This window comes from Corvus cornix, chromosome Z, assembly GCF_000738735.6.
Source record: "Corvus cornix cornix isolate S_Up_H32 chromosome Z, ASM73873v5, whole genome shotgun sequence".
Taxonomy (NCBI): domain Eukaryota; kingdom Metazoa; phylum Chordata; class Aves; order Passeriformes; family Corvidae; genus Corvus; species Corvus cornix.
In genome coordinates this window covers 14,732,601-14,759,981 of record NC_046357.1, presented here as the reverse complement: position 1 = coordinate 14,759,981, position 27,381 = coordinate 14,732,601, and the positions used below count along the sequence as shown (strand labels likewise).

Genomic DNA, 27,381 nt, shown 5'->3' with positions numbered 1-27,381 from the left:
GTGCCTGCTTCCTTTCCGTGCTTGCACCACTCACAATCAGACGGGTGTGCACTGAGGCAGCTGGCGTGGCTGAGACCTCAATTCTGCCCTGGGAGCATAGGCAAATATGGCCCTGCGATGGATGTTTCTCCTGCTCCTCACACCTCTGCTGGCTGCACAAAATAATGGTAACCCCTATGCCAGAAATCATGGAAAACCCCAGGAAAGAGGTAAGAAGTGCTCCCTCCTCTGCCCGCAAGAGAGGGTTTTATTGTGCTCCTGCCACAGAGCTGTGGGGCACCTTCATGGCTTGCAGGATACAGCATCTGTATCAGAGAGGTCTGATGTCCACACTGGGGCCCCAGTCCCCCAGCTGGGTTGTGGTTAGGAGGAGCTCTGTTTGGGGATGGAGGGCAGCAAAGCTTGGGGTGCTGGGAAAGTCTCTGCAGGGTCTGTAGTGTTCCTCCATGGAGATGGAAATACAAGATGTCCATCTGTCCTTGCACAGTGTGAGGGTGCCTAGTCCTCACCACAGAGGAGGTGGGCGCTGGTGCCCAAAAGAGACCTGGGGAGCCACGAGCTGAGCCCCTGGGTGCCCAGGAGAGCCTGGGGACAGGAGTTATAATATTCTGGGATTGCACTTTAATGGGCTTCCTTGGCGCTGGAAGGGTCAGGGCATCTCCAGGGTTCCTCTGGGCTCTTCCTACATTGGCTGCACACTTTGATGCCAGCAGAGTCAGTGGAATTCGCAGGCTCACTGACTGCACTGTGTTACCTGCCCTCCCAGGAGGCTGCAATGTCCGGCAATTGAGCTGTGGGTCCAGGGACTGTGACCTTGCATTAGTCTGTATCTGTCTGGAGTATTTCTCTAAACTAATTTTCCTGGAGCTAGATGATAAAAATCATTAAACTAGCATCTAATCATGTCGTCCTGGTCCACTGCAGTGTTGTGTCTGGGTGGATGCAGGCTAGAGAAAACAGCTGATCTAGTGGCTGTGACAGAGTACAGGGAGTGGGATCAGAAACTTTAATTGGTGATGTGAAGTGGCATTAGGGTCTGTACTGTGTGAGAGGCGTCACGGGAGCCCATTTCCAGGGAAAATGTGACCGTGTGGTTGCAGACAGTGGAAGCACAGCACACTGTAACGCAAAAAACAAGGGCTAAAACTGCAACAGAGGATATTCTCCTGCCCAGGGCATCTTTCTGCTGCCCAGATCCCTGATGAAGCTGTTCTCCCACGCCCACATGTGCAACCATGTCACGTTGTGTGGCTTTCCTGTTTGTTTTCAAGGTGCACAATAAGACCAGGATCTGTCTGTGTTGTGTACAGTGGGATGCAACAGGGGCCTGTAGGCCTGCAGACCCTTGTCACACTCTGCAGATCTCAGTCACCCAGCCATCCCCAGAGGAGTCTGGGGCTGCCTGTGGCAGAGACGATATTGCTGAGTTTGCACCTTGGTGTTTGTGAAAAGAGGAACCAAGACAAAAACATGTGGTGGCTACGCCCAGCAGCGTGAACAGCCCTGCCTGCATCCTCAGCACGTGTGCTCATCCCATCCTGGCACCTCTGCTGAGGTCCCACCCGACGGATCAGGGTCCTTCTCTTGCAGAGGAGCAGGGCAAGGAAGATGGCTGGAGTGAGGCAGGAGGGTCCCTCCCGTCCCTGCTAGGGTGGAATGGGCTGACAGTGGCAGTGGGGCAGGGTAAAGCTGTAGGACAGAGAGAGGGAACAACAGGGTGGGACCCCTGATTATATCCCATGTCCCTGGCAGATACAGGGTACAACCCATTGTGCATGGTGCTGCAGAGAACAGTGCAGAGAAGAGCAGCCCAGCCACAGGCACAGGATGTGGTTGTTATGTGCGGTTGGCATGGCTGCTCTGCTCACCCTGTCATGGGGACACTGTACACTGAGCAGGGTGCATTGTGGCATTATCCTATTGTCACCTTATTGCCTTGCTGTGCTGCTCCTCTCACAGGGTGTTTTTCCTCCCTGAAATGCCGTACCTGCACAAAACTCCCCTCCCTTTACAGTCCCAGTGCACCTGAAGACAGGTGGAGAAGCTTCTAGGGCACGTTTTCTGTGCAAATGCACAGATCCAAGCCGGTCCTGACCCCTTTTTCATCAGCCTTGCTTGACACTGTGTAGTGATCTAGTGGCAGCTGACAAGAAATTCTAAGGAGGAGCACAGCTGCCTTGACTGGGGGGTGGGAGGGTGGTAGCTAAAACTAAGCCACACCCAATCTGAAAGTTTTTGTGTCAGTCAAATTCCAAACTGTGCCTGAACAAATCCTGCGGGGAACATGAATGCTAAGAGGTACTGCACAGGAGTGCCTTGGGCTTGACACCCAGGGGTGGTGAACTGTGTGCTCCACCACGCTTCCACTTCCCATCATCAGAGCACAGATTCAGGAAACACGGATTTTGCCTCCTGTTCTTAGACATCTCTCAGATGTCTTTAGCATCTGGTAGACCACTACAGGTTAGAGTGCCTCTGTTTCCCAGCTCCTCCCACAATGCCTTTTTCAGTGACCTGCTTTGCCACCCCCTTTCCCTGCCATGACTCCCAGGCAGAGCATCCCCAAGGTCTCGCTGAGGCTCCTTTTCCACCACTCTTAAAGACCCACTCAGCAGCTTTGATTGCCAGTGAGGAGTACAGAGATGCTCTCAGACCCATTTTTGTGCTCTCAGTACCTGCAATAAACACTCCACTGACAGAAAGAGTGACTGCTTTTCTTAGCTCCTCTCAGCAAGCACAGGGCATCGAACACAGCAAGGCTGCTGCGCACTTTGCTGTCACCTCTCTCAGCTGCTCAGCTGCCCTGCCAAAAGGGTTGAACTTTGTCTACTGCTTCTTAGGTTTCACCTTGTCCTTTATTCTTTGTGTGTGAGATAATATAATGTCAGAAAGGACACCTTCTGCTGGTAAGCAAAGGGCTGAACCCAGGAGCCTGACCTGAATTGTCAGCATAGCTATTTCTCTTTTCTCCTGACCCTCCTCTTTTGGCCCATGCTGGGGCTTTGTTTAGCCTGCCAGGCTCAGAACTCCTTGCAGCAGGGGCAGGAAGTCCAGATATTTCTGTAAAAGGCTTTCTATATTCAGAGGTAATAAACAATATGAGCAAGGAGGGTATTCATTTAATAGCATCAACCAGGAAAAAAACCAAAACAGTAAATATCTGCCTTTAGGAGGCAAATAGACCAACCTTTTGTCACCACTCCTGTCTTGGGCATTCAGCATTTCCCATTTCACAGTGAGCACACATTGCACGTTACAAAAGGTGCCTATTTGGTCACATCTACACCATATTTTCCTTGCTGAAATTTCACTTGACTCAGCCTCCTTCCTCTAGCTGGGGCAGAGAGCCTGTGGGCGGCTCTCTGCACACCACTGTGCAGAGTGGTATAAAAAACAGTGTCTGAGGACTGTTCCGTTACTCTCCCAGTTGCTGTTAATCCCTACAAGGCTGAGTGTTTCTTTCCCATTGCTGTCTGAGCACACTCTGTTCTCCATCCGTGCACCGGCTCCCCACATACATCCCGCTGCTTTGTACAAGTGGTGAGCTCCATCTCTCCAGTGGAGGTCCCTTAACAGCTTCCCATGGATATCTCCAAAGCACTCAAACAGTCACCCCGGGTTAGAGCACAGGCTCCTTTGCTCCAAGGTGCCCTTTCCCTGTGGCAATTCTTATGGAATGATTTGGAAAGGAGTGTAAGGAGGGTGAGGACAGAGGTGTCCCTCCCAGCCTGTGCATCTTGACTGCACCCAGCAGTCATGGATTAGTTTCTTCCAATGAGCCTCAAGTGCTAGTCACATGCCTGATAGGCTTGGACTTAACTGGAGATGTGAGGCCAAGTTGGGTTGTAATCAGCAATGTTCTTGAGGTAAAAACAGGCATGGACTGTAAGTGTCTTCTCTTCCCCATTCTGCAGGGAAGCAGAGCTTTCTAGGCTTTACCCTCAAACAATCACCAGAAATGCCAGCAGGAGGGACTCTGAGCAGCTGTAGATGCCTGGATGCAGATGGTGTCAGTGCTGTGACAGGGGGTTCAGCTGTCACAGGAATGTGGGCAGGAGGGAAGCCCTGGAGGAGCTGTGATGTTTGGGCACTGCTGGCAGGGTGCTTTGTGTTCAGGAGGTAAATAGGCTTTGGCAGTCCCTCAGGCTTCCCTGCTGGGGTACACTACCCCTCTGCAAGGCAAGCAAGCTTGTTTTGCCATGCCCATCCCTCTGTCAGACCAGGTTAATTCCTAGAGTGGTTTCTGATGCTGGTGCATTCCCCTGTAGTGGTACTCTCCAGTCACTGGCTTCTTTGAGTATGGGAATGAGCTGTGGGTTCTGCCTGCCTTTTCTGATCTCTCCCACCCACCCCTTGGGCTCCGCTCAGCACAGTCCATACCCAGCTTGGGTCTGGGTGCTGTATCAGCCTCTGTCTGCCCCATACCGGAGCACAACAGGGGCACACCTGGCAGGTCAAAGGGCACAGGGGAGCCCATGGGGAATTTAAAAAGTGGGGCCAAATGATCACCTCCGTTCCCAAATTCAGAGAGATGCTCTAAGACCCATGTTTGCGTTCTCAGTGGCTTGCAGTGCAACTCTCCAATGCAACTGGAAGAACAGTGGTTTTCTCTGTGGAAACAGTGGTTGCTTTTCTTAGCTCCTCTCAGCAAGCACATGGCACCAAACACAGCTCAGAGAGCTTGGCAAGGAAACGATGAGTCGCAGAGGCCAGGAATGCCCCTGGTGCTTGCAAGGGGCCCTGTAGGCAGAGGAAGAGCAAGCAGGGAGCAAGAAGGTTTGCCTGCAGGACTGCTCTCCCGTGTAGTCTTTGTGTCCGAAGGGCAGATGTGGCCACTGACACACTGCTGGCACACGTGTCATCTTTGCAGAAGCACATTCCACGTGTCTACCCTCGCCTGAGGCTGCACTGGAAACCACGCTGCATCCCATCAGCATCCCACCATTCCAGCTCAGAAGACACTGACAGGAATACTGAGGAAACCCTGGAGCAAGTCTGCACCTCTGTGGAGCCCTTCTCACCTGAAACAAAGACAACAGAGAAGAGGCTGATGTTCCTGGCAAAGGATGAAGTCTGATAAGTGCCCAGGTCTAAGAAGAATGATTCACTGGAGTCCTGGTGAAGGTGGACAGGCTAGTCAGAAATGTGTGGCTGTTATGCCAGCTCAATTAATGCAATCCCTTTATACCTGTTTCCAGCACAGGAGTCTTACACAGCACCTATTTTCTTGTGCCCATAACCAAGGGAAAGTAACCCAAGTCGCAGGGGGCAAAAGCAGGGACTGGCAGAATGAAGACCAGCCTGTGGTAGGAAAAGACCAGGTTTGAGACCATCTGAGGTACCTGAAGGTGCACAGATCCATGGGACCTGATGAGATGCATGTGTGGGTCCTGAGGGTGGGGGAACAGGCAAAGACACTATCCACCATATTTGAGAAGCTGTAGCAGGGAACTTCCAGTAAAGTTCCCACTGACTGTAAAAAGGAGAAGCACAACCCCCTTTTTAAAAAAGGGAAATGAGGGAGACCCAGGGAACTACAGGCCAGTCAGTCTCTTTTTGGTGCCTGGCAAGATCATGGAGCAGTTCCTGCTGGAAACTTTTCTAAGGCACATGGAAATGATTGGTGATGACTTCACAAAGAGCAAATCATATCTGAGAAATTTGTTGGCCTTCTATGGTGGAGTGACAGCACTGGTAGAAAAGGGAGGAGTGACTGATCCACCTGGACCTGTGCAAGGCATTTGACACTGTCCTGCATGATATCCTTGTCTCCAAGGTGTGGGTGTGGGTGTGAAGGTGTGGGTTTGATGGATGAACCATGACGTGGGGGAGGAGTTAGCTGGATGGTCACACTCAAAATGTTGCAGTCAGTATATTGATGTCCACTGGCACAGGTTGCCCAGAGAAGCTGTGGATGCCCCATCCCTGGAAGCATTCAAGGCCAGACTGGATAGAGCTTTGGACAACCTGGTGTAGTGGAAAGTGTCCCTGTGCATGGCAGGGGGGCTGGAACTAAATGATCTTCCTTGGGAACCTTCCAGCCCAAGCCATCCTATGCTTTTATGAAAGACTGAGTAAGTCCTAAGTGCCTGTAAACAATAATTAGCATAATGCTAAATATGCCTAATTTCCGTTGTGCCGAAGTTGCACTTTTTAGTAAAAGAAAAAAATTTAAACTTTAAACAAAGACTAGCTCTCATTTGTGCTACAGTAAGTCTGCACTGTACTGCACCTCTAAAGCAGCAACTATGAGATGTAGCTTTTTCAAACACAGAGTTACCCCTGGCCTCTGCAAGGAAGCCCAGTAAGTCTAGAGAGGTTCATTCACAGTTGTTCTAGCAGTAAGAGCTTTGCTGTATGAAAAGACTCAGAGAGAGCTGGAAGCAAGGCAAAGCTCTGCTGTGCAGCTGCAATCACCCTTGCCAGCAGAGCATCCGTGTTTGTGCAAAGACGCTGCCCCAGATACCTCGTGAAATCTGCATCTGTGCCAGCAGAGTGCCTGCAGAGGAGAATTTCTCTTTCCCTCCTGGTTTCCTGCCCGGCAGGTTGCCAGGAGTGGTGCTGCCAGTGGGGTTTGTGTGCTGTGGGGACTCTCACAGCTACCAGGCAGTGTGGAACAGTTACAAAAGGAAAAATGATGAGGCCTCCTTGCACTGAAGTCAAGAGTGGGGCAATATGGGAGAGGCCAGCCATGCTTGTGAACACTCACAGCCCCCTCAGCTCCTAAGGCTGCCTCCACTGGCAAGTTTCCATCCCCTCAAACTGCTTCTTGTTTCAGGCCAGGCCCCACACGACTCTTTTCAAGCAACAATTTCAAGCACATTTCTGTGGTGACTCTAGGACTGAAGAATCCCTATCAATTAATAATCTTTGTATAGGCACAATTTGGGGCCCTGAAATGCAAATTAAAACACTTTTGTTTTTCATGCTTTCACGAGTAAATCTCACCTGCCTGAAATACTTGCTGCTCAATTTCCCAGTCTGGGGGTATTTTTGTTCCATTTATTTGTCAGGGGCTTCTTTCTGTCTGGGGTGGTGCAGTTGTTCTGGTCCACTACTACATGGGTTGTGCAGAGCACTCCAGCTTTCCTGGGCAGTCTTGATGCCATTTGTACTGTAGGAAATAGTATAAACTCACTGTGCCTGCCTGGCTGCACCCTGGTAACTTTGGACAAAGTTTGGGTAGCTACAGCTAAATTTGTATGATGGACGAACACTCACAGAGGGTTATATTTCTTATTACGTGAAAAGTGGGATCTAATCAGACAGTAGAGACCCAAATTAGGGCAATACAAAGAGCCAGCAGCACTCCTGTCTAGAAGTTAATGAAAATTAATATGAAGATTTACTTCAATCAATTGCCCAATCTACATGCTGCAAACCACAACCAAATGTGCAGCCATTGAAATACCTACGTGCAGTCCCTGTCGAGCCCCTTCTGCCAGCTCAGATGAGGGGCTGTGGCTCGTCTTGGGTGAGGATGGGAGGGATATGGGACAGGAGGCAGCTGCTCCTAGGAGCCAGCAGATATTTTGTGAGAGGGACAAAGAAGAGGAAGTAACAAGTGAAACATCCAGACCAAAAGCAAAGTGGCAACTTGAGTGGGATTTTGCTGCAAACAAGTGTGTATGTGGGTGTGAGCAGATCGTGGCCAGCACGAATGACAGGAATGCAGATGAGTAGTGCAGCAGAGGGTCTGGTGCACTCCCACAGCATCTGTGTTTGTGGGAAAGAGCAGCATCCCCCAGGCTGCTGGATCCCTCTGGCTGGGGTGTCTCTACAGCAGCAGGTGGGCAGCAGGGCCCACTGGGAGGTGCTGTCTCTGCCACCCCTCTGAAGAGAGGGAGAGAGACTGGCACCCCTCTGGATGGAACACCCTCACCCCGAGGACGCTGCTGGAGCCCAGTGACCCTCAGGCTCTCCCTCCTGGCCTTTGCACACAGGAAGATGTCCAGCTCCCTCTGACTGGGACCCCAAACTGCAGTTTAAACCAAAGAAGAACCGCTATGCCTTGAACGAAGTGGTGCAGCTCAGGTGTGTAGGGGAATCTGTGCCATCCGTCCCACGGATCCAATGCATTTCCAGAGGGACCCAGATTCTGTGGAATGACACTGCCACCTGCAAAGGTAAGCACAGGCCTGCACCACCCTGACCCAGGGTCCTGAGCTGGTGACAGACCCTCCGTGACCTGGTCATGCACGTGACAATGCAGGAATGGCAGGCCTGGATGCCTTGGCTTCCCCCATGTCCTGGCAGTGATGATGCTCTTTTTGTCTCAGCACCTTGCTGTGGGCACCTGCCAGGGTCTGTGCTCCTGGAAGGGGTTCAAAGGCAGGAACAAGGGGCCTGCACTGGGGCCTGGTTCACGCCGCCGTGACTGGGAAAGGAACAGCGCTGCGCCTCCCTGAGTGTCCGATGTAGGTCTGGAAACCTCTGGGGTTCCAACCTATGGTTAAAGATCCTCAGGAGGGGCTGTCAGGCCACCATGCACACGCTCACTATCCCCAGAGTGATGTCGAGCAGGATCACAAGCGACTGAATCGCCAGCGCACTGACCGAAGGCAAAGAGATCGAAAGAAGTCTTCTGTATGGGTTATGAAGGCTTTTATTCCTCAGACGTCCCAGGGACAAAAGATGTTAACAAGGGAGGGTCCAAGGGTTTTATAGGGATACAGCCCACCAATCAGGTTTGGGCAAAGGGGAGGCGAGAGTACAAACTGGCTAATCGAGGAAGGTGGGAGGGAGCAGGGAGAGAGGGACCAATGGGATATTGAAGAACTTTCTAGAACATATATGTATTCAACAGGGTGATACAAGGACATATACATAAAATGAGGAGGGGAAACGATAATTGACAGTTTACATAACAGAGCAAGGGACTGTGGATGCTCATCATCACCTTGTGAGAAAGTCTAAACTTCCGAGCCAGCCCAGCAGGAATTCAGGGCTGCATTCTGTCCCTGCAGCTCACTTGCCACTTGAGAGGCAGCGGCAACCACTGCCACAGGGGCCTGCTGTATGTCCTGTGCCTTCAGACAATGACTGGGCATATGGCCAAGGTGGTGAGAGGGGAAGGAACTCTTTGCAAAGGCTGGGGAGAAATTCAGTCCCTGCTCACCCTTATCCAAATGGAGCCTGAGTGGGGAACCCTACAAGTCTGTAGTAGGCATGGATGGGACTGCTCATGGATGCTGTCACCAATAACTCTGTTCTAGGCTGCAAGAGAGGGATTTGGAGTTGAATGTGGTAACCAAAGGAGATGGACCCTGTCAAAACCACATCAAGAGATACCCCAGCAGACCTCCTCCCATCCTGCTTACATGTGTTCCTCCTCTTCTTCTCTGTGCAGAGAGATGCCAGCGGCCCCGGTGGGACTCACAGCTCCAGCTTAGCCCAGACCAGAGTTTTTACTGGGTCGGTGAAGAGGTGACAGTGAGCTGCTTTATGAACAATGCTCCTCCCCTTTCTGTGATCAGATGTGCAAACAAGCTTTTTCAAAGTTGGAAGGATGCTTGGGAGGTGAACATTTGGGGATCATGGCAGAGGTTGGCAGAGGACCTGACCTGCCCTATGGGTAAGTTGGGGACCAGTAGGTCTCCCCTGCTACATGCACTTCTCACTGTGGATGGGACCTGGACATGCTGCTGTATCTGTGAGACACCTTGGGCACAGCTCAGAGTCAGGTCCCAATTGGCAGCAGTCTCCACAATGGAGAGGGTTAGAAGCCTTCAGTGTGGGACAGGTTTTCTCTGTCTCTGCATCTCGTCCCAATCTATTCCTGACCTGTATGTCATGGGAAAGCTGGAGTGGGACAGATCCTGCCCCTCAGTTCACCTCTCTCCTAGTAGCCTGTATCACCTCCTTGCCCAGGCACATGCTCTTTTTCTGCTCTTGGGGGCCCTTGGGTTTCCTCATGGTGTTGAATACTGACATTAACCACAGTCAGTCATGGAAAAGCCTTGGTCCCTCTCCTGCCTGAGCACTGCCTGTCTGAGAAGGACTCTCACATTTTCTCCCTGACAGAAAAATGCCCAAAACCTCAGTGGGATGAAAGACTTCAGTTTTCAGAAGATGAAAGTGAATACCCACAGAACAGAGAACTGACACTGACCTGTCCTGAAGGTCTCAAGCTTTCCTTCCCCGAGGTCAAATGTACAAAGGAACTTCAGGTGATAAGTGATGGAGAAACAGTCTATGGAGATGTCTGGTGGGGCAGGAACAGCGCAGGTGCCTGGACACGCATTGAGGGGGATGTGCTGTGTATGGGTAAGTGAGGCTGCAGCAGCTCTCCTGTGTCTCCCCTCTACCTTCACCCTCCTTGGGGCTGTGGTGCCTGTGCAAAATGCTGAAGAGGACAACCCAGCCAGGAGACAACAGCTGGGCAAGCTGAAAGCTCCTGCAGTGGTTCCTGAGCAGGCCAAGTCTGGGGCTCCCAGCCGGGTGCCCGGGCCTGGGGCAGGATCCGAGGCTGCCACCAGGTGCCCATGAAGGTTCCATTACCTTTGCTGTGCCTCCAGGTGCCACCCTCGAGTACACAGGTCTGCTTGTTCCCCTGCTGGCCCATGGATAAGGAACCTGGGGGACATCTCCTGCACTTGCAGGAGCTGGAGCAGAGGGGAATGAAGGGAGCCCTGATGGTGCAGGGCGTACTGAGCCCTTGGCATTGGGACAGGAGGCTGTATGGGAAGGATCTGGAGGAGGAGCAATACTATCCATCAGGGGATGGGGATGCAGAGCTGTCCCATGCGGGAACGGAGGTGTGCTCGCTGTGGGCATGGCAGTGCTCAGGAGAGATGGGCAGGGAGAGATAACATGGGAACATCCATGCTTTGGGCTGTGGGACGTAGATAGAAGTAACCACAGACAGTAGTGGATGGATAGGGGAAGGTTCATAGATGAGTGATCCTTCACAGTTTCCATGCAAAAAGAAAGCCCCTTCCCAACACCTCTTGCCTGCAGGTCACATCCCAGCAGATGGATGTGTCACCTTCCCTCCCCCTTCATTGGCTGGAGGAGTTGCTGGGGATTTGTCTCCCACCACCCACCCATACCCCATCTCATCACCTCCAGCCCAAATAACATCCACTTTCACCTCTGCCAGAAATGTGCCAAAGGCCCCTGTGGGACTCCAGACTCCAGCTGGCACCAGACCAGAAGAATTACGGGAAGGATGAGAAAGTGATGCTGAGCTGCCCTGCAGGTCTCCAGCCATCCTTCACTGAAATCAAATGTCAGAGTCAATTCCAGGACTACTATTATGACCAACCTGCATACAGGCAATTTTGGCTTGGAAGAGACTCCAGCGATTCCTGGGTCGCCATTCAGTCCCATGTGGAGTGCATCGGTAAGGGAGGGATCAGAAGCAGGATAGTCCCTTGCAGTGGGAGATCCTGTGAACGTGTCTGAGGGGGGACAGCATGGGAAGGTCAGGGTTTTCCCTTGGGCCCAATGCTGTGAGGCTGGTGGCTGTGAAAGCAGCTCCTGCTTCGAAGCCAGGATGAAATGTCTCCTGTTGTGCTCTCCCGTGGCACCAAAGGATGACTGCAGCCACACAGCTCAGAAGGTTTGAGGGAGGCAGGATCCCTTTGCTGCTTCCTGTGAGCTGTGATGTGGCCTAGCTGGGGACACACTCTCCTGGCTCCCCTCTGCTCCCCCAAAATTGTCTCATGTTTGACTGAACAGGTGCAGTTGTCTCACTGGAGAAATTCACCCAAAGGTTCACATTCCGTTTCCTAGTGCACCTTGATCCCAAACGCCTCTTGATCACCTTCAAGGGATCTGCAGTGACCACCTTCAGTCTCTCACTTTCCATCCAAGCAGGCTGGTGGTGGCAGGGGGACAATGCTGCAGTTTGTGGTGCTCAGCTGGGCATCTCTGGTCCTCTGCCATCGGGGCTGTTTGAGAGCAAAGCCTGAGCACAAGTGGCTTGTCACCAGCATTTCCCTTTGTGGCTGTTCAGAGGTTGATCTGAACCTTGTGAGATCCCTTGCCTGCCCCTTTGGGAGAAGGAAGATTGTATTTTAAGCCCTTTCAGGCCTCACAAAGCTTCTTGCAGAAGCTTGAACAGGCAAGAGCTCCTTCCAGGAGCCAGTGTTCTTGTCTGGAACAATCACTGCCACAAAGCCTCCCCCTGCAGCACTGGACAAACTGCTGGGACCAGCTGTGTCTACTCAGCCTGGAGGATGGAGAATTTGGTGAGAAGGAAGGGTTGTGTCAGGAGAAGAGGGCAGGGGCATTGGTAAAGCAGGAGATGTGAATGGAGAAGGCACTGCTCACCTCCTGTCCCACTACCCAGCGGTGTGGGGCAGGAGGAGAGCGGCCAAGGGACTGAGTGAGTGAGAACAGGGAGCCCAGAAGTGTCACAGGGGCATGGCTGATCCCTGTGGGAGGGATGAGCCATGGCTGAAGGGACATGCATCCCAGCAGGAGTGGTGGTGCCACGGGCCAGCAAATGCCAGCTGAGCTGGGCTGGGTGACAGGCCTGAATGAGAGGTTGGAGGGCGTCTCCTGGTGCAGGGGTGATTGTCCTGGGAATCTCCCTGCTGTGGGCTGTGGAGAAGGGAATATGGTGCCCAGGACACAAGGGTGAATGGGGAAGGTTCACAGATGAGTGATCCTTCACAATTTCCATGCACAAAGAAAGCCCCTTCCCAACACCTCTTGCCTGCAGGTCACATCCCAGCAGATGGATGTGTCACCTTCCCTCCCCCTTCATTGGCTGGAGGAGTTGCTGGGGATTTGTCTCCCACCACCCACCCATACCCCATCTCATCACCTCCAGCCCAAATAACATCCACTTTCACCTCTGCCAGAAATGTGCCAAAGGCCCCTGTGGGACTCCAGACTCCAGCTGGCACCAGACCAGAAGAATTACGGGAAGGATGAGAAAGTGATGCTGAGCTGCCCTGCAGGTCTCCAGCCATCCTTCACTGAAATCAAATGTCAGAGTCAATTCCAGGACTACTATTATGACCAACCTGCATACAGGCAATTTTGGCTTGGAAGAGACTCCAGCGATTCCTGGGTCGCTATTCAGTCCCATGTGGAGTGCATCGGTAAGGAATGGATTGGGAGCCCTCTTGGCTGCCTTGCTCTGCCCTCCCTGAACAGGGAAAGCAGGCTGGGGGGCACAGGAGATTTGTGGCTCAGTGCTGCCTGGGGAAATGGCAAGTGCTGCTGAAGGCAGTGTCAAGTCCAGCCTGTGGATCACCACTGAGGTTGTCAGTGATAAGGGTCTCCCTGTGGGCTTCTGGCAAATTGATGTGCACAAAGGAGAAGAGCATGGGGGAGGGATGTGTGGTGGGGTTTGTGGCCAGCACACAGCATCACAGTTTGAGCAGGATCAGAGGGCTTTGCTGCCTGTGTCCTCTCAGACAGTGCAGCTGTGAGCACCACAGCTTGCTCCATGTGGGCTGGGCCCCCTCCAGGCTCTGTGGAATGGTGGGTGCAGGCTTGGCACCCTCTTCTCACAGCTTAGGGCATTCATGTTCCCTCCAAGGGAGAGCAGAGCTGTACCTGCTGGACTGTAGAGATTCTGGGACACACAGACACCTCAGTTTTGAATCGATGGGGAAAATTGCTTGAGCAGCAGTAGTTCCCTCACTCACCCACATTCATTCCTGTCCAACTCCTCCTGCTCCCCTTTGAGAGAGCTGCAGTGACCACCTTCAGTCTCTCCCTTTCCCTCCCACCGGGCTGTGTGATGAGCAAGGTTGTCTGACTGCAGCATCCTTGCATGGCTGGGAGTGGAAGGGAAGAGAGTGACCTTCTGGCAATCTTTCCTTCACAGAAGTCCTCCAGGTTGTCCCCGGGACCTTTGAGATTTCCAGCACCAGCATCAAACTGAACTGGACCTGCAGGTTCCCTGATGCCTGCCAGGGCATGAGGGCCATGTGCCGGCTGGCAGCGCCTTCCTCTCCTCCCTGTGAGGCTGAGGAGGTGAATGGAGAGCAGATGTTACATGGCCAGGCAGGAACATTCACCTGCTCTCCTTTGCAGCCCTTCACTAAGTATAGTGTCACCATCAGCCTGCCCCCCAATGAAACCCTTTTCTCATGGTTGTTCATGACAGAGGAAACAGGTATGTGAACAGAAATATCAGAGACGAAGAACAGTCCAGAGCTGTGTCACAGGTGGATAGATGTTCTCCTCACCTGTCAGCTCATGCAGAGCATCTCTGCTCCCTGCAGTGATGTGCCTGGGATCAGGGCTGCTCGAATCCTGGGCAGCTCTGGGGAAGGGGCTGTGAGAAGAGCCCTGAGCAGGGCACGTCCCATTCTCATTGTCCCATGCCACACCCCACTGTTGTGCTTCCCCCTGCTGCAGTACGTGCAGCCTTTGCAGGGAACAAACCCTTCCTGGGAGTCCCTTTGCAGCCTGTCCCATGGCCAGGAGCTGCCTGCACCCTCCTCTGGCCTCAGCCCCTGCTCATGGCCCTGTGTGTGACCCCACCGTCTGTGCTTCCAGTGCCGGACAAACCGGAGGAGCTGTGGCTGGATCCCAACAGGGGCTCTCTCAGGTGGAAGGCGCTGCCCTCCTGCAAAGGGGAGATCATCGGATACCAGGTACCAAGGGACCAGGGCAGACCTTCAGCTCCGGGCCTGGAGCTGTGTGCAGGCAGACTGGGAAGTGTGGGAAAGGGACAGTCGTGATGACCTGAAGGAGGAAAGAGAAGCGCAGGGCTCCTCTTGTGGAGGATGTCACCACAGTGCCTGTGGTATTGCAAGACCTGTCCTCGGGCTCAGAACATGTATCTACAGCCCTTCAAACGAACAGCATCCCTCTTCCCTTCACAGGGGCTCAGCCCTGTGCTCACAGAGGCTGCTGCTCGCACATCCCGAGTGTTGGCTCCAAATCCTCCTCTCCTCTTCTCTGCTCTGAGGTCCCCGCGTGGGGCTGAGGCTCCTGCCCGTTCCTCTCCGGAGCCTTCCCCACCGGGCCAGGCACACGGAAGGGCAGGCTGGCAGGGCCGTTGCCAGCTGCAGGCACCTTCCCAGCGGGCAGCTGGGAGCTGCTGCATTCCAGCTGTGTCTCCTGTCCGCAGCTGAGCATCACGGCCAGGAACGCCGGGGACAGCGGCGTGCTGGAGATGGAGCGGCTGCGGCTCAATGGCTCCATCACCGAGCACCGGCTGCCGGAGCACAGCCCTGGCCGCAGCTACGCGGTGACGATCCGGGGACTGACGGCTGCTGGAGCCGGGGCTGCGCTGGCGAGGGAGTTTCCCACCGGCAGCTCGGGTAAGCTTTGCTGTGTCGCTGTCCCAGGAGCCCGGGCACGGAGGAGCTGCGCTCGGCAGAGCTGCGTTGCCCGAGGCTGGCCCTGCTCCTCGCACAGCCCTGCCCGTGCTCATTCGGCGGGTGTTCCCCTCCAGACACCCCGCACCCCCAGGGCATCAGCTGCCGCAGCGTCCGCGACATCGCCCCATCCCAAGGGACGGCCGTGCTCCCCCTGCGCCCCATCGCCCGTCCCTCTGAGGCAGCCAGGTGAGCGCAGCTCCCGCAGCTCTGCAGCCCCGGCATGGCTCTCCCCACGCCAGCGCTGGCCTGCAGACGCCTCCTTTCCACTGTCCCCGCTGTCCCCCCCGTCCCACCGACTTTGGGCCCTGCAGGGAGCACCAGCTGATCGTGGCCACGACGCACGACGGCTCGGTGACGGAGAGCATCTGCGCGGGGCAGCCACAGCTCTTCAATGGCAGCGTCTACCTGGCCGCTCTTCTCAACCTCACCGCCCCCACGGACTTCGTGCTGGGCGACGGCAGCCGCGGGCAGGGCCACCACAACGCTGCCCTCCGCCCGGGCTGCGACTACACGGCCCTCCTGCGCCTCGTCCGCCTCTCGCCGCAGGTACCCATCGCGGGGCTCCTGCTCCCTGGGGATGCTGCCGGCCGGGGCTGGGCCCCTCGCTGCATCTGGGCTGGCTGTGAGGGCACACTCCTCTCCCGTGCCTGGGCAGGATGGTGTCCCTGGGCTCCTGGGCCACAGCCGGCTCACTCGGTGGCCCTGGGTGGGGACCTGTGCTGCCAGGTAGGCTAGTGCTGCACGAGTGGGCTGAGCTCTCCCTCCTGTCTCCTCCAACAGGCAGAGAAGTTCACCTGTGTCTGCTACAGCTTCTCTGTTGGTAAGTGTCTCCTTGCTCGTGGTGCCCAAGCCTCTCTCCTGCGTGTTCCCTTTTGCCAGCCTGGCAGCTTCCCTGGAAATGAGCTGGCACAGGGCAGATGTGGTGGCGTACTGCTGTACTTTGGTCTTCATAGAAGTTCTCTAGATCTTGAGGCTATCTATGGTAGAGAGGCTTTGGACATCCTCAGGACACCTGGGTAGGTGTGGCTCCAGTGGCCTCTGGACATTGCACATCATCCCTGCTATCACCACATATTTAGTTCTAGTCCCAGTGGTCCCCTTGTGATGTGCAACCCCTAAATGCAGATACCTCACCAGACTCTGGCAGTGCCTGGGGCCGTCAGGGACACAGGATCCACAACAGATGGTATCACACCAAGCAAGCACCTTCTCCTTCTGCCCCAACTGAGCTTTTCTCTAAAGCAAAGCCTGGAGTGGAAGACAAGAGAAGTTGCTTTACACTCCATGTCTCTATGGGATCTCCCAATGCTTGGTTCAGGCTGTGCAGGAGCCTGACCCTGGGTTGTGCTGCTTGCAGGGCAGGAGCCATCATCTCTGCTGGACAGGAAGCCAGTGGTTATGGCAGTAGCTCTGGCTGTTGGATGCCTGGCACTGGGGATTTTGCTGCTCTTTGTGCTCTTCAGGTCAGTATGTGCCTCACTTCTCCTGCCCTCTGTGAGGCATTCATCAGCTTGCAATGGCAGGGAGAGTCCCAGTGGAGCCTGAGATGAGGCAGGGTGAGAGGCGGGGTGGCTAGATGGGCAACAGGCTCTCCTCTGTCTCTCTGTTCTGCTGGTCTGTGGACCTGACTTGCTGTTTTCCAGGCTGAAGCACAACAGATCAAAAGCGTCAGAGAACAACAGCACTATACCCCTGAGAGGATGTCAAAAAGGTGAAGTATGAGCAAGGGCCCTGTGTGCCTTGTCTAGACAGGCTGTCTGTTAAAAGCACAGGCAGGATGGTTGCTGGTTCCATAAGGTCCTTGCAGGAACAAGGTGATCAGAGCTGCCTGGCACAGGGAAAGGGACACCTCCCAGGACAAGGGAACAGTGTGGGGAGGGACAATCTAAGGTTTGGAGAAGTCCTGGCTGCTGCAATGCCATCTCAGTCCCCACTGCAGAGTGCCAGGGCTGGCCAGTTTAGCATCAGTTGGGTGCTGAAGTCCTGTCCTTGTAGTCCCTGCAGATGTACGCAAGCCGAACACACAGATCCTGGTGGAAGAACTGCTGGAGGCTCTGAAGATGTTTAAGAGGGAAGAAATAGAGGCAGAGCAGACAGATGATGAATCAGTTGACAGGCATGGTGCTGGGCTTCTTAGAGAATATCAGGTCTGGTTTAGCTTTGCTTTCCCACCTGGCAGCACTGCCCACCTCTTACCCTTTCCCTGGATGTGTGATGCAGTTGGCCTTGGCCAGCCCCGGAATACATCCCAACGCAGAGTGGGTTTGTCTTCTTCCTCCACAGCAATTGTCCTCCACTTTGTTGCACCCCTGCAATGCTGGGAAGGAGCTATGTAATCAATACAAGAACCGCTACAAGAGCATTATCCCATGTAAGCAGAGCTCTTCAGGGGTTGGCTCAGGCTCTTGGAGCTGGTTGGGATAGCACAGGATGCTGGGTTGGTGTAGGTGCCCCTCCGACACTTCAGAAATACTGAGCTACTTATCTCATCCTCTGTGGCCCCTGAAACCCTGAGGGATTTCTGGCCCCATTGTTCTATATCCCATTGGAGGATCCATGTTCTGCCCTTCAAATCCCCCTGCAAACTTAATCAAACATCACTATATTCCTGTTCTTGACGCTAGGCATTGCTGAACACTGCCATGTTCCATCCCGAGGCAGGTATTTGTGGGAAAGTGGAAGGAGTGACCCAATTTCTTTCAAACTTTAAAGCTCCTCTGGGCTCCACATGGTGTGTACATTTGGCCATTTCATAATCTTGCCTAAAACCCCATTGTACTTCCTGCTGTGCCATGTCACCCTTTGTCTCCTCAGCTGTTCTTTAACCCCGAACATGTCCTGAGGCCTGGGGTGCTGCTGAGGAGACAACAGACAGTCACAGACTTTAATAAATTATGCCTTCCCCCTTAATCAGTCTCTTTGTTGCTGCCCTAAAGCATCAGCCCATCTCCCTTCTCTTTCAGATGATCACTGCCGTGTGGTGCTGCAGCCCTCTGACACTGGGAATGGCTACATCAATGCCAGCTACGTGGATGTAGGTAGCAAGGAATTATTACCCTGGGAAGGGTAGGAAAGGTGCCTGGCTGTGCTGGGTGAGGACAGTCCTGCTCACATGGGGGGGGGGGGGAGGGGGAGGCGGGCTGAGGTCTGGCTCTTCTTGCCCTCAAGGGATGTTCCCTGAATCCCCTCAGAGCTGCCTGGAGTAGCCTGGGTTTGTGTGTTCTCATCTCTAACAAAAAGGGACATGTGTGAGGGGACAGGAGCTGAGATGCAGCCCCTGGGTACCCACTGTCTGTGCTGGCCAGGAGAGGTGCTGTGGGACACACTGTGCTGAGGGTTATGGGCTTTGGTGCCTGTGGAGATGGATGGATCCTTTATTTCATTCCCTGTTAAACATTTAACCCATGTGATCTGAGCTGTTTGAATCTCTCCCCTGCAGAGCTACCGAAGTCCACGCTTCTTCATTGCAGCTCAAGGTAGATGCTCCCAAACCTCAATCCTCAGGAGATTGCAGTCACTGCCCTGGGAATTCTGGGGAATGAGGAGCTGGGATAGCAGCCAAGGAGCTGTGAATGGCTCACTCCAAGTCCCTGTATCCCATGGGTCTCTGTCCTGAACAGTGGTTACAGCTGCTTCAGGGCATGGAAGGTCTCAGTGGTAGCTTGGCAGCAGCTGGAGCTGGTGTCTGTGCTGCCCAGTCTGAGGATGTGGTCCTTCCACCCACAAGCCTACTTTGTTCCCTTTGGCAGCTGGCCAAAGGGAACAAACATGTCGGGGACAACCCTGCAAATGCCTGGCATGTCTGCACCCAGTGCACTCAGATACAACCTCTTCTCAACAGTGCGAAGCCTGGATGGGCTTGTCTGCTCTGTGCAGCATGCAGTGAGGAGATCCCTGCAGAGCTGCAAAAATGCTCTTTGGGAAATAGGACCCTAAATATGGGAGCAGCTCATAGTCATCTCAAGGGTCTGCATGCGGGAGCCCCTAAAGCAGCAGTGAATCCCTGACATGTCCTGGGCTCATCTTCTCTCCCTCCTCCTTGTCCTAATTTCTAACATGGTGATGGAGCCGATGTGGGCAGCACCCCTGTCAGGTGCTGACATCCCCTGGCTGTGCCTCTGTCCCTGGGTAGAGGAAAGCCTGGGAATGTCCAAATTGTGCATGGGAACACACCCCCATGGCTTGGACACTGGCACAGGGCTTTCCTCTTCCTTCCCAAGGCCCCTTGGCTGGGACAGTGGTGGATTTCTGGCAGATGGTCTGGCAGGAGAAGACCTCAGTCATTGTGATGCTGACGGGCTTAGTGGAGCAGAACAAGGTAGAGAAAACCTCTCAGCCCATGCTCAGCCTGGGCATTGCCAGAGCCCAGGCTTCCACACATGCTGTGCTCCCAGTGCAGCCGTCAGTGAGGGCAGGGAGCAGCTCTGCACCCCTGCAGTCCTCCCCTTGTGAGTTTGCCTATGCCCAGATGTCTCACTGCTGTTGACAGATCAAGTGTGAGCAGTACTGGCCAGAGCAGGAGCAGGTCTACGGTGACTTCACTGTGACACTCAACAACACCTGGACCACCACAGGCCTTGTCAAACGCATCTTCTGCCTGCAAAAGGTAAGCCTGGCATGGAACTGAGGTGAGAATGCAGGACGCATTTGGGTTCCAGCAGCTGGTGGGAGCTGTCAGCCACAAACCCTCTGGGGATCTCTGCCTGGTCTCCAGCACAAGAAGGTCTGGTGTTAGCACGTTGCTATCACTGGAATCCCTACCAGGGCATCAGTCCCAGGTTTCTGTGCCAGGCAAAGGCAGTCAGTCAGCTCCAGTGGTCACCCCAGAAGATGAGTCTGGACTGACAATGTGCATGGGAATGTTGTGGATTCTTGAGGGCTTGGGTGAGGAGATTGCACAGGGTATAAAAGCAGTTAAAGGGTATAAAATGGAATATCTGCACATCCAGGGTGATGGGACAGGTGCCCGCCTGTCACCTGAATCAATCTGCAGAAGGTCCACACTGAAGCTCCTTGGTCACTTACAGTCCTAAACCTGGACAGATAGTTTATGGTTTCAGATAACCTGCATAGGGTCGTTTCTCAAGGTGGGTGCTCCTGCTGAAGTTACACTTCAGATAAAAAGCAGAAACTGAAGGAGCTGCAAGGAGGAAAACCAGGTACAATATAAAGAAATTGCAGTTATGCATATTCCTGTCCTTTCTTGTCTTGCCCAGAGCAAGATGTAGCTGAAATGTAAAGCTCCAAGAGCACCTGATGGTAAGATGTAGCATTAGTTCTTGCCAAGTGAATGTGATGTTTAGGGAAAAACACATAATGGTCTGGTAACAAAAGTGACTACGTTCACATTAGCATAGAAACAGCCTTAGGGTATATATTTTCTGGGTAAGTCAGGGCTTTTTGATGACTGTAGAAATACCCTAAGCTGTGATTTTTATAATTTTCCTCTGGAGTACAAGCTGCTTTTCCTGCTTTGTGTTCACTGTTCACAGCACAGTGAAGCAGAGGACAAAATTAATTGTGTGTCTGTGTGATGGATGAATCTGCCCTTTACTGTCTGAGGAGCTTACGCTGTGGGTGCTAGAGGGAGCACTCTGTGGCGGTGCCCCTCTGAAGTGGTATTCTCACTGCTCCCTCCTTGCTGGCATGCAGTCACTTCACACAAGTCTGCTGGCTGCTTCCAGCTCCCCATTGCCAGCCACGTCTCCCTCTTTGCAGGCAGGCTGTGCTCTCCCAAGAGCGGTGGAGCAGTTTCACTACCTGCTGTGGCCAGACCACGGAGTGCCCAGAAACCCTTCCCAGCTCCTGTACTTGGTGGAGGTGGTGAACAAGAGGGTGTTGGAAGCGCCTGCTGGACCCGTGTTGGTGCACTGCAGGTACCAGGCTGGGCGAGTTTGGGTGCTGGGGCATTGCCAGCAGGGGCAGCACTGACCCAGTTTTCTGTGTCCTCAGTGCAGGGATCGGGCGTACAGGTACCTTCATCGCCCTGGACTTCCTCTTGAAGATGGGAAAGGCTGAGGGGAAGGTGGATGTGTTTCACTGCGTGCAGCAGCTGCGGGAGCAGCGGGTCAGCATGGTGCAGACCAAGGTGAGGAGACGTACTTGCTCCCTGCACACCTCGGGCTGCAGGTCCAATTCCCACCTGTGGGAGTCGGCACAGGCAGGCGGCCAGAACAACCACAAACCATGGCTGGAATGCCAAGAGTAAATTTATGTCATTACCTCCCTAGCTGGAGGATCCCAAAGCAACACCCAGGAGGTGACACACGAGTAGGAGCACCAGCACCATCAGGCTCAGTCAATCTTAGGGGACGGCGGGGCTGCTGTTTGCACCCATTTATCAAGGGCACGTGCAGTTTACCAGCTGTGCTGTGATCTCTTCTGTGTTTCTATTATCTGTGGTCTTTGATTTCTCCCAAAACAGTGAGCTCAAGCTTGTCTGTAAGAATGGCCTCCAAGTTTCTGTAAACACCTACATTATCTCTACACAGATTCTACTCCTCAATGCAGACAGATGATAAACAGCAGTGTGCTGTATGTAGGATTTCTCACACTGTCGTTTTCCAGACCTTGACATTCCCAGCTGTACAGCCACTTGAGCAAATCCACCATGCTCCTTGCCATTCTTCTGCTTTCAACTCTTTGCTCTCAACACCACCCTTCCCAGGGATGTGGCATGCAAAGCCGAATTAGCTGTGCTGTTCATGATCTAGCCACAGGGACTCGGGCTGCCAGGTGGTGGATACTGCAGGATCCTTTTTCAATACTGTGTCCAAACCTAGTTGGGCTCTGTGTTTCCCTGAGACTCTCTGAGGTATCAGCAGCATTTGTATGGATCGGTCACCCTGATATAGAAGGGCTGTCTTGTAGGCAAGGATCATGAATGAGAGTCCACCTCTCCCTCAGGCTTTTAGGATGTCTGCCCTCCTGGCATCTCTTGGGCAGCAGCGTCCTGGCCTAGGGACTATGTCCCTGTGATCTGCTTAGTGCTGGGTTCCTTTGGAGAAAACTAGGTTGGGCTGGACCAACCATCTGCTTGTAGGAGGTCGACTTAGTCCACAGGTTTCCTGAGCTTCCTTCCCCAGAACAGGGGTCTGGTCTGAGAGGGAGCATTAAACCTCAGGAAGATGATCTTGTCTGGGTTGCTGGAATTGCTGGCTGCATCCCAAAGCAGGGCTGCCTGCAATGAGAAGCGTCTGGCCTCAGGGATCTGCAGCAGGAAGGTGAAGGATGAACCTGGCTCACTTCTGGCACAGTTTGATGACAGCTGGTGGTCCGGAGCTCCAGGGCTCTTCCTGGACTGGCTCCAGACTGCGCAGCTGACCTGTATCCTCATGCAGGAGCAGTACAGCTTCCTTTACGAGGCGCTGCTTGAAGGCTTGCTCTGTGGCAACACCGGGGTCCCAGTGGAGAGCATCTCCACCCTTGTCCACTCCCTTCGAGAAGATGAGACCTCAGGCCACAACAGTGTCCTAGAGAAGGAGTTCAAGGTACCACCAGGATATGGTGCACTGGGGCTGTGAGGGCTCATCTGTGATGCCAACACCATCACTGCTCCCCTCCCCAGCAGTGGGATGGAGACGGGTGATCCTTTCTCTGGGGTGGCTCAATAAGGTGAAGGCAGGAGGAAGGACTGACAGGCAGGACTGACTTTGGTGAATCACCTCTACAGGCCCTGCAGAGCTTTTCTGAGTTGTTCCAGCTCCTGCCGTGCAGAGAAGCAGAGAAACCCAGAAACCAACCCAAGAACCGCAAGCCAGGGATCCTGCCAGGTAACACTGGCAGGGCTGGGCAGCCCCTTGCTCTAAAATCCAGTGTCTGATAGCAGCAGGGGAAAACAATGCTTTCCTGCTGCCTCCCTCCCTGGCCCATGGCACTCACAGGTTCTGCTCAAGGTCCAGTCATTGTTTTCTGGTTAGTAGATAATAAATACTGATTCCTTCTGAGCCTGTTGGAAGTACATGGGGTACACCTGGGATAAAGATGTCCCTGGTCTAAACTTTCCCAGTGGAGAAGCTCAGATGAGGCACATCAGGGAGCAGTGAGGAGGATGGATCTGCTGTGCAGTGCCCATGAGGTTTTGGATAACCCACATCAGCGTGCCCTGAGCTGTTGCAGCCATGGGTGTGGTGGTGCCTGTCCATTCAAGCCTCTCCAGCCCATGCTGCAGGGAGCTATGTTGACCATATCTGTTGCAGGGAAAGCCCACTGCCTCTCTGTAGGGAGAGAATGACCCATTACTTCCCTCTCTCTGCTCCTTGCCTCTGCAGCGGATTCCTGCCGGCCCATCCTGATGTCCTCGGTGAATGCAGACGGCTCGCCAGCTTACATCAACGCCGTGTTTGCCAGCGTAAGGCTCCGGCCCCCGCCAGAGTGGGAGCTGCTCAGGGCCCTCCCGCGCACCTCTGCTCAAGGCCCGGGGAGAGCATCCCAGCCAGGGCTGAGGTGCCCCAGCCCTCGGGCTCCTGCACAGTGACTGCTGGCCCTGCTGCCAGGAGATGGCCCCCGCGATCGCGATCGGCGGAGCCCTGCCCGTGCAGGCAGCGCAGCAGCCTGTACTGGCCACAGCCTGCGGGCAGCTGAGCCCGGGTGTCATGAGCTGAGGGGGCAGCGGGGCTCAAACCGAGCTGCTCTGAGCAGGGCTGGGGTGGCCTGTGTCTTCTCCATCTCCGCAGGGAGGCAGGGAGCCGTTCCTGCTGTGGGAAGGGCTCTCGGGGAGTGGATCGTGGAACTCTCCCCCCACATGCATTACGGTGTGTTTTGCAGACGTACACCGAGGAGGAGAGAATCATCATCACCCAGCTGCCTTTCCCCACCACGCTGGTGGATTTCTGGGCTCTGGTTTGGGATTACACCTGCACATCGGTGGTAGTGCTGAATCAACTGCAGGAGCTGGACAAGGTCAGCAGCCCAAGCACAGCTCTCCCCTCCTGGTTCCCTGTGGGGCCGAGCAGTGTGATTTCTGCCTTTGACCCTGCATGGCTCTTACCATGAGAGCCCTGCTTGCACCAGGACCTACTGCAGGCTTGTGGGGCTCCACCTGGGAGAGCCCTGAGGACAGTCCCAGCACCACGGTGCCACAGCAGTGGGCTGTCCCCCAGCCTCACTGCAAGTGAGCATCCCTCAGGTTTTGTTTACCCCTGCCCCGGTGTCCTCTCTGCTGGAGTGTTATCTTCTGGCTGCAGTACTGGGTTGGTGCCCAGCAAGTGTCTGGCAGAGACATGTGTACATGGCTTATGGGCAAGGGGCTGGTGTGAGCCCACCCATGTGAGGGGCTGAGCTCTGCCCTGCATGCAACCTGGGGCCGTGTGTGATCATGCACCTCTCCCCCTCCCCCAGACATACGTGCTGTTCTGGCCCACCCAGGGCGAAGATGACTATGGCCGTTTCCATGTCCAGCTGATCTCAGAGGAGCCTGGGGCTGGCTTCACAACCTGGACACTTGTCCTCAGCAATAGACAGCAGGTGGGCTCTTTGCTCAGAGATGGCAAACTCCTTTGAGAAGAACCTTTGTGAGAGCTGGGAGGACCAGCTGTCAACAGGCTTTAATTTGGGGTAAAAGTCACAGCTAGAGATGGCAGAGGGATCTGGTGGAGTCCTGGAAGGGCACTGGCCAGAGCAGGGTCTTTTTCCTTGGGAGAGAGGTTACTCACAAGGAAGTGAGGCTGCAGGCAGAGATACAGCTCAGAGGTATTTTTGTGTGCCTTTCCAACTAGAGGACAGCAGCTGTGGATGGAGTTTGTGCATATTGGTGGTTCATGGAAGGGGACAACTATTGCAGGCAGCTGGACATCGGACTGGTGTCAGTCTGAGCTGCACCTGGTGCTCAGCTCTTCTCTTATGCTCTGTCCATCTGCCGATCTCAGAGCACTCAGTGGAGGAGGGCAAAGTCTGGAGTGGCATCTCCCGTTGTGAAGCTGTTCCCTTGATCCAGTGTGCATGGCTGAGCCAGGACTGGCATGCACTGTCCCTCTCCTTCCCTCCATGAAGCCAATAGGTCTCTGCTCTGCCCAGCCCAGTCTTTCTTCCCTGCTAGCCCAAGAAAGCTGCAGTGGAAATCCGGTTACATCAACTGACAGACTGGCCCATGCAGCAGCATCTTCCCCCGCACCCTGACACCATCATCAGCCTGCTAGGGAAGGTGGAGACACACCATCGGCAGAGCCAGGATGGACATATCCTTGTCACCTGCTGGTGAGTGATGTCTCTTGGAGGAGCAGCCATGGCACAGAGCTGGACACAGCCCAGACTGTGTCAGTGAACTTGCTCACAGCTCCATCTTGGGTGGATGTATGGATATGGGGTCAGCTATGTTCAGGGAGGAAGGCTTCCCTGTGGAGGCTAGCTGGGTGTGGGATCTGTGGGCAAGATCATCCTGAGAGTGTGGGTGTCTAGGAGGACACCTCTGAGGCCCTGCCCTGCCACCTGATCCCAGAGCAAATGGCTCTCCCTTTACCCTCCTCCTCAGGGATGGAGCCAGCCGGAGTGGGATCTTCTGTGCTGCTAGTTTCCTGTGTGAGCAGATCCAGAGTGAGGGGATGGTGGATGTATCCCAGGCTGTGAGGATGCTGAAGAGGCGGCGGAGACAGTTCATTAAAGATGTGGTAAGTGCTGACTTCCAACCCAGAGGGATGGCAACACTAAAACAAGAGCCATATCCTGGATTGCCACAGCAGCTGCCCTGCCCCTCTGTGTTCAGATCATCCTGAGGCCAGCAGGGGTGCATGAGATCTTTGAAAACCCTGTTGTCTGCTGCTGGGATGTACCCACTCACTCAGCAGCAGGTTCTGCAGAACTGAATGGGCACCAAAGCATCCTGCATGATGAGTGGCCCCTTTCTGGTCCACCTGGCTGCTCAACACTTTGTGCTGTGGAGGCTGGCTCTCCTCCCAAAACCAGCTGGCTCCAGTGCTGGGGTAGTCCAGCCCTCCAGCTCCTGGAGTACATGCCTGTGATTCCTCAGCAGGGGAAAGTGGACTCCAGCTGGGAGGAGGAGGGTGGACTGTACCTGTATTTGGCATGCTCAGGAAGCTGTTGGAGACCAGGGCTGACATGCCACTGCAGGTGTTGGTCCACCAGAGTCTCATGCGCATCCTTTTTTTCCACAGGAACAGTATGGGCTCTGCTATGAACTAGCCCTCAGTTACCTGAATTCCTTTGAAACCTATGGGAATTTCAAGTAGGGGCATGACCACAGCCCATCTCTGGATGGGACTTTGACTCCCTGGATAACTCTTCATCAGTAACAGTGGAAGCAAGAGGAAACAAAAGGGATGTGCATGACCCCAAGATGCTTCACTCCCCTGAAAAACCACCCCAAGGGTCCTCCTTGGCTGGAGAGCACAATCTGGACTGTCTCGAAATTGTGGCCAGGCTTTGAAATGGGAACCTGACCCTTTGCTCAGCACTTGTGCAGGAACTTACCTGGAATCACATCCTGAATATGCAGAGCAGAGGCACTAGGGCTTGACCTATCCTTCCTTGCCAAGGATGTCGAGCACAGCTGTCTCATCCAGGTTCCATTGTCCCCTCAGGTAGCCCCGAAGAAAGTGGGGTAGCACCAACACCCACATTGTGTTTGGTCAGGGAAGTATCAAACTGCTGCAAGATCCATGGTGCTGAGGAGCACAGGATATCTGTCCTACTTTGGGAGAAGCATGAAGCCCAAAGTCAACAAGACCCAACAGTGGGACAACCCATGGTTCTGCAGGGCTAAACTGGTGCTTCAAACCCCACACAATCCCTTCTGGGGGCTTCATCTTCCAGGTGCTTCTCCAAGTGCCACTGCCCTACCACCTCCAGAGAAACTCTATCATCAGCCTGTCTGGCTGCACCATGGCAATCCCAGGTTATAGTGGCTCAGCTTGAATATCCTGGATGTGCTTCAAGCAGTACTCAGAGACAGGAGACCTGAGAACCAGGAGTGACCCCATGGCTCTCTGTCCTGTGTCTTACCAATAAAGGCCATGGTGGTGGTGACCTCTGATTTTCGCTTTTCTTCCAGGTTTGACCCAGCACAGGGGCCACAAAGGAACTGAAAGCACAGAGATCCCACAGCTCTGGCCACAGCATGGGCCAAAATGTG

At 54.2% G+C, this 27,381-nt stretch overlaps 1 protein-coding gene across 6 annotated transcripts; it reads left to right on the top strand.

The window, feature by feature from the left end:
• LOC104686569 (receptor-type tyrosine-protein phosphatase kappa-like) lies at positions 1-27,279 on the top strand. Of its 6 annotated transcripts, XM_039567155.1 has the most exons (30): positions 3-209; positions 7,944-8,126; positions 9,350-9,574; positions 10,024-10,266; positions 11,102-11,344; positions 12,813-13,055; positions 13,790-14,080; positions 14,467-14,564; positions 15,044-15,236; positions 15,371-15,482; positions 15,608-15,842; positions 16,077-16,116; positions 16,654-16,759; positions 16,940-17,007; positions 17,292-17,443; positions 17,580-17,667; positions 18,260-18,330; positions 18,736-18,772; positions 19,517-19,614; positions 19,786-19,902; positions 21,015-21,172; positions 21,249-21,384; positions 22,637-22,786; positions 22,969-23,068; positions 23,567-23,646; positions 24,063-24,197; positions 24,636-24,761; positions 25,333-25,490; positions 25,765-25,900; positions 26,405-27,279. In XM_039567155.1, exons 1-30 carry the CDS (start codon positions 107-109, stop codon positions 26,477-26,479), a joined length of 4,200 nt encoding a protein of 1,399 aa, XP_039423089.1. In that variant the 5' UTR covers positions 3-106; the 3' UTR covers positions 26,480-27,279. The 6 variants fall into 6 exon arrangements, 5 of the variants coding, with proteins under 5 accessions (XP_039423092.1, XP_039423093.1, XP_039423089.1 ...); XR_005603843.1 differs by lacking the exon at positions 26,405-27,279 and having other exon boundaries at positions 2-209; positions 25,287-25,490; positions 25,765-25,856; XM_039567156.1 differs by lacking the exon at positions 7,944-8,126.
• Positions 27,280-27,381: the final 102 nt, after the last annotated feature.